The 11541-nt window shown below is 46.3% G+C and overlaps 1 protein-coding gene across 1 annotated transcript; it reads left to right on the top strand.

Moving 5' to 3' along the window:
• Positions 1-5984: 5984 nt before the first annotated feature.
• Positions 5985-11318, top strand: LOC311522773 (NACHT, LRR and PYD domains-containing protein 12-like; the record flags this gene model as incomplete). The annotated part of the gene is made up of 4 exons (XM_084632242.1): positions 5985-6273; positions 8397-8435; positions 9224-10609; positions 11242-11318. The coding sequence occupies 4 exons, from the start codon at positions 5985-5987 to the stop codon at positions 11316-11318; spliced, it is 1791 nt and encodes a 596-aa protein (XP_084488368.1).
• Between the last annotated feature and the right edge of the window lie 223 nt (positions 11319-11541).

Consider the following 11541-nt stretch of genomic DNA (forward strand, 5'->3'; position numbering starts at 1 on the left):
GCAATTAGATTAGTCAGGCATGACTTTCCCTTGGTGAATCCATGCTGACTGTTCCTGATCACTTTCCTCTCCTCTAAGTGCTTCAGAATTGATTCCTTGAGAATCTGCTCCATGATTTTTCCAGGGACTGAGGTGAGGCTGACTGGCCTGTAGTTTCCAGGATCCTCCTTCTTCCCTTTTTTTAAAGATGGGCACTACATTAGCCTTTTTCCAGTCATCCGGGACCTCCCCCGATTGCCATGAGTTTTCAAAGATAATGGCCAATGACTCTGCAATCACATCTGCCAACTCCGTTAGCACTCTCGGATGCAGCGCATCCGGCCCCATGGACTTGTGCTCATCCAGCTTTTCTAAATAGTCCTGAACCACTTCTTTCTCCACAGAGGGCTGGTCACCTCCTCCCCATGCTGTGCTGCCCAATGCAGCAGTCTGGGAGCTGACCTTGTTTGTGAAGACAGAGGCAAAAAAAGCATTGAGTACTTTAGCTTTTTCCACATCCTCTGTCACTAGGTTGTCTCCCTCATTCAGTGAGGGGCCCACACTTTCCTTGACCTTCTTCTTGTTGCTAACATAACTGAAGAAACCTTTCTTCTTACTCTTAACATCGCTTGCTAGCTGCAACTCCAGGTGTGATTTTGCCTTCCTGATTTCACTCCTGCATGCCCGAGTAATATTTTTATACTCTTCCCTGGTCATTTGTCCAATGTTCCACTTCTTGTAAGCTTCTTTTTTGTGTTTAAGATCAGCAAGGATTTCACTGTTAAGCCAAGCTGGTCACCTGCCATATTTACTATTCTTTCTATGCATCGGGATGGTTTGTCCCTGTAACCTCAATAAGGATTCTTTAAAATACAGCCAGCTCTCCTGGACTCCTTTCCATCTCATGTTATTCTCCCAGGGGATCCTGCCCATGAGTTCCCTGAGGTTGTCAAAGTCTGCTTTTCTGAAGTCCAGGGTCCGCATTCTGCTGCTCTCCTTTCTTCCCTGTGTCAAGATTCTGAACTCGACCATCTCATGGTCACTGCCTCCCAGGTTTCCATCCACTTTTGCTTCCCCTACTAGTTCTTCCCAGTTTGTGAGCAGCAGGTCAAGAAGAGCTCTGTCCCTAGTTGGTTCCTCCAGCACTTGCAGCAGGAAATTGTCCCCTACATTTTCCAAAAACTTCCTGGATTGCCTGTGCACCTCTGTATTGCTCTCCCAGCAGATATCAGGGTGATTGAAGTCTCCCATGAGAACCAGGGCCTGTGATCTAGTAACTTCCGTGAGTTGCTGGAAGAAAGCCTTGTCCACCTCATCCCCCTGATCCAGTGGTCTATAGCAGACTCCCACCACGACATCAACCTTGTTGCTCACGCTTCTAAACTTAATCCAGAGACACTCCGGTTTTTCTGCAGTTTCATACCGGAGCTCTGAGCAGTCATACTGCTCTCTTACATACAATGCAACTCCCTCACCTTTTCTGCCCTTCCTGTCCTTCCTGAACAGTTCATATCCATCCATGACAGTACTCCAGTCATGTGAGTTATCCCACCAAGTCTCTATTATTCCAATCACATCATAATTCCTTGACCGTGCCAGGACTTCCAGTTCTCCCTGCTTGTTTCTCAGGCTTCATGCATTTGTGTATAGGCACTTGAGATAACTTGCTGTTTGTCGTGCTTTCTTAATATGAGGCAGGAGCCCTCCCCTTTCGCTCTCATTTCGTGGAACCCCCATCCCTAGAACAGTGCATCTCATGCCTTCCAATCGGCAGAGTCTCGTTCTGTTCCCTTCCCTCAGATGTATCATCTAGTCCACTCTCAGCATTAGTACCTGTGGAGAGAACATGAAAACGGTTACTTACCTGTATCTGTGTTGCTGGTACATGGAATGGACGCTCCCCTTTCTTCTTCTGGAGGTGACATGCTGCCAAATTTCTTCACTGTCCTCTTGTCCCCGCTGCACAGCCTGCTGTGAATCTTCAGAACATTGTGCCCGTAGAAGCATATCCTGACGTCTGTCCAGGAAATCTTCAGTTTCTCTTATGCAACGCAGGGTCGATACTTGTTTCTCCAGACCTTGAACCTTCTCTTCCAATATGGAGACCAGCTTGCACTTTGTACAAACAAAGTCGGTTCTGTCCTGTGGAAGAAAGACAAACATGGCACAGCCAGTGCAGGTCACAACAGCTGAACGCTCCCCATCCATATTACCTTCCTTCTCCGAGCTTCTTCAGGAGTTGTAGTAACTACTCAGAGAAGCCGGCAAGATGTAAGCCTCAGTGGGCTCTCCCCGGGTGAACTCCCTCTGTTAGCCTCTCTGCTGTTTGCTGCTCACTGGCTTTTTATAACAGTCAGGCCCCCTCAAGGCTCACCTGGAACAAAGCACTCCCAATTCATACTTTTCAAAGAACCAATCAAGCACGCAGTCAAACTGTCCCCACAACAGACACTCACCAACACAGCCTCCCTAATGCAGCCCTTAGCGTACCTCCTGTCAGACGAACTCCCTCTGTTAGGCTCTCTGCTGTTCACCGCTATAAGATGCTTTATACTAGCCTGAAACCAGAGCTTGGGGCCTCAGTACTGGAAATGGGTAAGCACTGAAAATTAAAAATGTGCTGGGCTCTCATATGCTGGATTGAGGAATCATAGAATCATAGAATATCAGGGTTGGAAGGGACCCCAGAAGGTCATCTAGTCCAACCCCCTGCTCAAAGCAGGACCAATTCCCAGTTAAATCATCCCAGCCAGGGCTTTGTCAAGCCTGACCTTAAAAACCTCTAAGGAAGGAGATTCTACCACCTCCCTAGGTAACGCATTCCAGTGTTTCACCACCCTCTTAGTGAAAAAGTTTTTCCTAATATCCAATCTAAACCTCCCCACACTGGAGTGTATGAGGAGTGATTTGTACACTAATCACTTGCAATGTGGCAGGAAGAGAAGCCTGTGGTGGGGCCAGATACCCCAGCCAACCGGATATACCCTGCCAGCTGAGGGAAGTACTGGAGGGTTCCTCTGAAGCTGCTTTTGCTTTTCTGAGGGGGAGAGGGGATCCCTGAGCAGCTTCCAAGGGAAAGCAGGGTCCCCTGCTGATACCTCTGCTTGTCATGAGGAGGGAAGCCCCAGCCTGCCAAGGAGGATGGGTGACAGCCCCTTTCAGCAGATAACACTAGTGTGGATAGCCCTGGGAAGTCAGGGCCACAGGATATGGATAGAGCCATGCTCCAGGGTTGGGAACAAGGCAGGAAGGGTAAATGTCATGGTGTGTCTACTTCCCTGGATTGCCCTGATCTGGTCCTGCCTGCTGCATCTGTCAGGGAAATTACCAGACCTTCAGCAGCCTACCCCATACTCAGTATTGACAGCTCTTGAAATTTTTTTGTGAGTCACAGGGATTTCGGTTGGGGCTGGAGCCTGTCTGGTGATGACAGGAGAAACTCCATCTCTACAATTAATTTGAGTTCTGCCATGGGGAAATCCCCCTGTGATTGGTTGCTCTGCCCCAGAAGGCCAACAAGTGGAGCAGTCAGCCAATCAGAGCTGCTTAGGAAGAGCTCTCTCCACTCCCAGCCCCTCCTTACAGTAACTGGAAGCCATTCTCGTAGGAGCAGGGGGAGCAGAAAGAACGCAGCAGCTTAGGGCTGTTGGGGTGGAAACTCCCATTTGCCTCCCATTAGGCCTCAACCTCTTGGTTCCCTTCCACAGCCTTCAGGGAGGCAGGAATCTATGCCAAAATAAATGCTGAACTCAGATATATACCAGTTCCTTTTTCTGGGCAGGAACAAAACCACAATTAGTAAGAGGGACCATTAACAGAGCCCTGTGAGAAAAATCACCCTATAATCCCAGCAGTAACACAATAATTTTATTAAGATAATGTTGAAGTAAAAAAGAAAACGGTACAGAGTTTAGGCATTGAAGTTTCTGGTTATCAGGGAATAAGGTACAGATTATCAAGTGGTGCGAAATTCAGTTTAAGAGCGGGTGGCATAAGGAATACATAATCTGCAATCTCCCCAATTGGGGTAAAAGTTTAACGGGTCAAAGTACAGACATTGAGCTATGGGGGTATGTTGTCCATATAATGGCTATGTTCAGGTGTGGAGTACAATGAGCGGATACGGTGATGTGGACGGATCTACCCTCATTTGGTGTGATTTAATGTTCAGTGGATTTATGGTTCCAGTTCATATGGTCCAATGGAAAAAGTATCTCAGTCCCTTTCCCATAGTTGGTTCACGATGACATACCGGCTCACACCTCCTGGTACTGTCGGTGGCCGGTGATGTGTTTGATGTAGATGTCCCTGGGCCATCGGATGGTGTCCGAGACCATGAGGTGCTGCATGAGCCGTGCGTAGCGTCAACTGATCCCACAGGTCCGCAGCACACGCTCGTTGCAGGGGTCCCAAGCGCCCAGGGCTCCGACGATCAGGGCATCCATCTGCACCTTGTAGCCCTTCCCTCTCAGGGTGTCAGCCAGGGGGGCGTATTTTTCCATCTTACGAGCTCGGGCTTCTCGGAAGGCCGGGGTCCTGTTCTCAAAGGAGACCGTGATGTCGACGAGGATGATCTTTTTCTGGGCCTCATCAGTGATGACCACGTCAGGTCACAACTGGCTGTCAGTACCGGGAATGGCGCAGTTCACGGCGATCTCCCCCAGGCGTGGTGCGATGATTTAACAACAAACAACAGCAAACAACAAACACTGCTAGGCAGCAGTTCTACGGAAAAGGACCTAGGGGTGACAGTGGACGAGAAGCTGGATATGAGCCAGCAGTGTGCCACTTAGAGTCCTATCGCCCCAAAATATTCCCCCAAGCCTACACCCCCTTTCCTGGGGAAGACTTGAGCATATGTCCTCACCAATTAGTTACAAAGTGAGTACAGACCCAAATCCCTGGGTCTTAGAACAATGGGAAAAAATCAGTCAGTTCTTAAAAAGAAGGATTTTATTTAAAGAGAAAAAGGTAAAAGAATCATCTCTTGTATAAGTAGGGGCATAGTGAGCAGATCGAGGGACGTGATCGTTCCCCTCTATTCGACATTGGTGAGGCCTCATCTGGAGTACTGTGTCCAGTTTTGGGCCCCACACTACAAGAAGGATGTGGATAAATTGGAGAGAGTCCAGCGAAGGGCAACAAAAATGATGAGGGGTCTGGAACACATGAGTTATGAGGAGAGGCTGAGGGAGCTGGGATTGTTTAGCCTGCAGAAGAGAAGAATGAGGGGGGATTTGATAGCTGCTTTCAACTACCTGAAAGGGGGTTCCAAAGAGGATGGCTCTAGACTGTTCTCAATGGTAGCAGATGACAGAACGAGGAGTAATGGTCTCAAGTTGCAGTGGGGGAGGTTTAGATTGGATATTAGGAAAAACTTTTTCACTAAGAGGGTGGTGAAACACTGGAATGCGTTACCTAGGGAGGTGGTAGAATCTCCTTCCTTAGAGGTTTTTAAGGTCAGGCTTGACAAAGCCCTGGCTGGGATGATTTAACTGGGAATTGGTCCTGCTTTGAGCAGGGGGTTGGACTAGATGACCTTCTGGGGTCCCTTCCAACCCTGATATTCTATGATTCTATGATTCTATGAAAAGGACACTGCCAAACTTACTTGGGAGTGGGTCTTTTGCTCATGGTTTGTGCTATGAATCCTGTTGGTGGTGTTTCCCCAACATAATGCCACATTGTTTCCCTCCTTTATTAAAACAATTTTGCTACACTCAGACTCTGTGCTTCTGAGAGGGGAAATATTGCCTCTTATAGGCACCCGGGGGGTAGTATGTAATTGTCCCAGGTCACTGGGTGGGGGCTCGAACCGGTTTTGCATTGCGTTATTGAAACGGAACCCCTAGATGCTGAATCCGGCCCTTGTTGCTGCCAACTCAGACGGGCAGCAGGGTTACATGTATGTGTACTGAATCACCATCTCAACAACACCATGAGATTCATAAATAATTGACTTTTAATTCTCCACTTATTTTTCAGATTATTGGTAATATTCTGCGATGACTACAGACAAAAATATGAAAGAAATCCTTCTAGATACACTGGACAATCTCTCAGCGGAAAAGGAAGGAGATCTTGAAAGATTTAAATTCAGCTTAGCAAATGCTAACTATGAAAAAAAAACAATCCCCAAAGGTCAGCTGCAGGAAGCTGACGATCGGTTGAAACTTGTAGACCTCTTGTGTGAATACTATAAGGAACAAGGTGCAGTGAATGTAGCTATATCGGTCCTTGAAAAGATCAATTGCAGAGATTCTGCTGATAAACTCAAGGAGGCAAGAAAGAAAGGTAAGAAAACCTAATGTTCCTGCAACTTCTGAATCTCTCCCCCTTTTGAACATTCCCTGAAATGGGTGCAGGAGGAACAGCTACAGTCTAATTATTAAAACTGGTTGGAAAATGGATCTATCTCATAAAAATGTTTAGATTTTGAAATTTTGTTTCATCCCAAATTGAGACAGAAACTTAAACTTTTGAAGTTTTTCAAGAATTGAAATGTTCCAAAAAATGCTTCATTTTAAAAAAATGTGAAATGTTTTCATTTTGACATTTCTATTTTTTTATTAAATATAAATATAAGGTCTGGTCTGCACTATAGCTGTAAATCAGTACGTCACTACGTCGCTCCGGGCAACATGGTCATACCGACCTAACCCCCATGTACACAGCACTATGGCAGTGGTAGCCAACACAGCTACTGCCTCTCCGGAAGGCGGATTAACTAAGCTGACGGGAGATTTGAATAATATTATATGAGACAGCGGAGACTGCGGGAACTGTGGGATAGCTACCCACAGTGCAACACTCCGGAAGTCGACGCTAGCCTCTGTACTGTGGAAGCACTCCGCCGAGTTAATGCATTTAATGCACTTAGAGCATTTTGTGTGGGGACACACACAAATCGACTATCTAAAAACAATTTCTAAAAAACCGACTTCTATAAATTCAACCTAATTTCGTAGTGTAGACATACCCTTAGAGTGCAGAATGTGGGGGCATTAGTTACCCCTGTCAGCTTAGTTAACCTTATTAGTTAACCTGTCAGCTTAGTTAAAGGGACACAGCAACATGTGGCAGCTATTCTTAGGGTCGCTAGGCTGGGACTTGGAGTAATGGGTGGACTTGGATGCCCCCCATAGGCCACTGGGAAAGTGGCCTATAATTGGACAGCCATAACTCTCAAGAAGGGGATCTGATCACGTAGTGGCCTGGCTGAAGAGCTGGGGCCAGAAGGGTGCACAGAGGATGTATCTATTGCTGCCAGGGAGGAGCCCTGGGGCTACGGCCTGATACCAGGACTGGAGCTATTTAAAGACTGAAGATGCACCCGACCAGAAGGGGCACTCGTGAGAGGTCAGTGCCAGGCTGTTACAAGGAGGCTGCGGGGAAGGTTTGTGGCTGGTTCCCACTTACCATCCTGACCGTGCCACAGCTGGGGCACCCCTGCACACGCAGCCCCAGGGGGCTCGAGAGCAAGGGCCAGAGAGCACAGTGGGAACAAGCGACTGCCATGCAGCAAGGAGGAGCTGGAGCTGCTACCACTGAGGGAGGCAGTGGGGGAATTTGGGGGGCTGACTCCCACTCAGTCCCCTGACAGTGCGTGCAGCCCAGGCAGCCCTGCACATGCAGCCCCAGAGGGGCTGGGGGCAAGGGCCAGAGAGTGGAGTAGGGACCAGGCAGCTGCCCTGCAGGGAGGGGGAGCAGCAGGGCTCCCGGCTCAGCATGGCCAGGAGAGGGAAGACTCCCAGCATCCCAGTGGCTGGGAGCTGCTTCCTGCCTGGCAGCTTTGCCCCTTGGTTCGGGGAAGCTCTGTGCAGCAGCGAGGAGGAGCCAGAGCAGGAGCTGCTGCCACTGGGAGAGGAGCAGGGATCGTGTTTTGCCAGGCAGTAATGGAGCTTCCGGCTGCTGGGCTGGCTGCCTCCAGCGCTGCTCCTCTGCCACCTGGATCTCTGGGATACACCCAGAGGGCTTCCAGGACCCAAGGCAAGCCAGGGCTATGTGCACACAGGAAAGCAATAGGGCTTGGATCCTAGGTCCCAGCTTAACACGGGCTCAAACCCTCCAGCCCTGCAAGGTCCTGGGACCCTAGATCTGAGGCCTAGGTTAGCACAATTGGTGCATGGACACAAGGGAGATTAGACTGAGCCCAGGCTTACATTGCTGTGTAGACATACCGTACGTGGCTACTCCAGTGGTTTTAAAAAAAAGAGTATTGCTTCTGGTGGACGTTTTGAACAAGTCACTGAACTAGTGTCGCCAAAGAAATTCTCTTTGCCTGCCTCAATCCTGGGTTTACTAGGGAGCTTATTACTGCAGAGACCCCTGAACGAATGACTTGTCCTAATGTCCTGAACTGCGTGATACTCTGTGATTTTTGTTGCACTAACATTCATGTGAAATTTCTCTTTCAGCTTTGGGTCCTCAGCAAACACCTGAAACATCAGCAAATGGTATGTGACATTCAATAAGGAATTGCATTGCATAGTTACCAGTAATTACCAGCATTAGGCTAGGTCAGCCAGACATTGGATTTACTTGCAGAAATAATAAGTAACCCCTCAGAGCACAGTCTCGTCAGATCACGCCGGTTACGCAGGGTTGGATGGGGGATGAGGAAATGCATGGGGAGATCTCCAGGAAAGAATCAGGGGCTGCAGAACATGGTGCTGGTGAGGAGGTGGAGCTCTTGTCTCAGGCAGTACTGACCCCGTGCAGCAGCATGATGCTGGAAGGCCCTCTCCTGCTAGGGACGCCATCTTTTAAACAAGTCAAAATAACGAGAGGTCAACAGTTGTGGTCACTGAAAGTGCTGTGGGACTTTTTTAAACCTCTGAGCCCTGGACAAATTTTAAGTTATATTTAGTTCTGTTCTTTGCACCTAAATTCCCACTACTGTTTCAGTTATACCTGTCATTCTCCATCACTTTGTTACAGAGTGCCATTGTGCACTGTTAAACACCTGACAGGTTTCATCCTAGATATAGCTACATTTCAGTAACTGATGAAGTGATTCTTATATATATATAAATGCAGAGAGGGCCTGAGCCTATGCTTTTTTTCTCATATGACTAATTTCAGTGGGGCCACTGATGTGAGTAAGGATTGGGCCCAGAGTTAATTTATATCAGGATACCTTATGATGAAACATGCACTATAAACTTACTGAAACAGTATTCTTGTTTAAATGGCGTTATTGTAGCATTACAGTAATATCTAATGCTTCATGTCACTAACTCAGCTTACAGGGTGAAGTACAGAGAACATATACGAAACAAATACAGCGCAATAAAAGACATGAACGCTCGTCTTGGTGAGAATGTGAAGCTAAACAGCAGATACACAAAACTGATCATTGTAAAGGAACATCGTCACAAAAAGCAGAGAGAAAATGAAATAATGGCCTCGGGACGGAGACATGAAGAAATCATATCTAACTACGCTAGTTCCATCACCATAGGCCATTTATTTGAACTTGATGAAGATGGACAATTACCACAAATTGTCATGTTGCTGGGACCTGCAGGAATTGGAAAAACACTGACCGCAATAAAGATCATGTTGGACTGGGCAAATGAAGAACTGTATCAGAGCAGGTTTGATTATGTTTTCTACATAAATTGTAGGGAACTTAACTTTGTCAGTGAGCAGGGAAGTATTGAAGATTTGATCTTCAAGAACTGTGCTGATCAAAATGCACCAACTAAAGAGATTTTGATGAATCCAGAAAAACTCCTGTTCATAATTGACGGTTTTGATGAACTGAGATTTTCCTTTAATCAGTCAGAAAGTAATTTCTCCTCTGATCCCTGTGAGAAGCAGTCAGTGGAAATTGTACTGAGCAGTTTATTTAGGAAAAAAGTGCTTCACAAATCCTACTTAATAATTACTACAAGGCCAACAGCTCTGGAGAAACTCAAGCAGTGTTTGGAAGATGGACATTGTGCAGAACGTTATGCAGAGATTCTGGGGTTTTCTGAAAATGCGAGAGAAGAATATTTTCACAAGTTCTTTAGGAATGAAGAACAAGCAATAAAAGCCTATAACTTTGTAGAAGACCGTGAAATGCTCTTCACCATGTGCTTTATTCCCATTGTGTGTTGGATCATCTGCACTGTTCTGAAACAACAGATGGAAGCAGGTGAAGATCTTGCACAAACTTCAAGAACAGTCACTGATGTCTACGTGCTCTATCTCTCCAGTCTGATGAAAGGTCACAGCAGTAATTCAAAGCAACAGATACAAATGAACTTGAAGGGACTTTGTTCCTTGGCTGCAGATGGAGTAAGGAGGCAGAAAATACTCTTTGAGGAAGATGAAATCAAGCAGCATGGCTTAGATACAGCTGACTCTCTCTTTCTGAATGAGAACATGTTTCAGAAAGACCTTGACTGTGAACATGTCTACAGCTTCATTCACCTGAGTTTTCAAGAATTTTTTGCAGCTTTATCTTGTGTGTTGCAGAAAGAAGAAACAACAGTGGAAGATTCAGAAACTATTTTGAAAAATGTCAAGATGTTGTTGAAAAGGGATACAAACAATGGGAATTATTCCACATTAACAGTGCGATTCCTGTTTGGTCTTTTAAATGATGAGAGAAAGGAGGAGAGGGAGAAAATGCTTAGCTGTAAAATTTCACCACTAATTAAAGAAACTTTAGTAAAGTGGGTTGAAGAAAAACCCACTGTGTCATTGTTCAGTTATGTTGGTAAGAAGATGACTTCCTATCTTGAGGCATTTCACTGTTTGTATGAAATTCAAGAAAAAAAAATTGTGCAGAGTGCAATGAATCGTTACACTCGGCTAATATTAACTGAGCATAACTTTACCAAAATGGATGAAATTGTTCTTTCATTCTGTATAAAGCATTGCTGTAAACTGGAGTCACTTTGTCTAAGACAGTGTTCCTTTCAAGATGAAGATATGCCAAGACCGTGCAAGCAGCCACGTCGGTGAGTGTTGTCTGAGCTCCAAAAACACCTACATAATTTAAGTAGTAAAACATACATTATTTTTTAAATGTTGATTCCCCCTGCCCTAGATTTTCGTAGCTCACAAATGGCTGAATGATCCACCATAAAAGTGACAGAATTTTAAGACTGTGGCAGGACCACTCCCCATTCACCCAAAATCTTAAAAGCATAGAAATAAGAAGTTAAGGGGAAAGACTTGTGCACTCCTTTCCACCTTCTTGTTGCCTACACACTGTCAATAACATACTACAGTGTTCCATTTGGCTTTCATCTTCATCTCCAACAGCTACCAAAAGCAATATGTACCCCAACTTCATCACACTTACACTCCAGTGCAAAACCTTATGGAGTGCTAGAGTGTGAAGCTAGAGGGAAGGAGAGATGAAGATGTGGATGGCTGTGATCTTTTTAGAGTTGGAGTGGGTGTTTCAGAGTCAGCAAGAGAAGGGGAGGAGAAAGGAGAGGAGTGGGCATGAGGTTAGACAGGATGGCAGCAGAGGGGCCAAGGTGGTGGAGGGGATGACTGTAGGAGGTAGACAGGGTGGGGATGGAGGGAAGGCCCAGGTTAGGGCAGATATGGTCAGAG

The sequence above is a fragment of the Lepidochelys olivacea genome, assembly GCF_965140295.1.
Source record: "Lepidochelys olivacea isolate rLepOli2 genome assembly, chromosome: 6".
Taxonomy (NCBI): domain Eukaryota; kingdom Metazoa; phylum Chordata; order Testudines; family Cheloniidae; genus Lepidochelys; species Lepidochelys olivacea.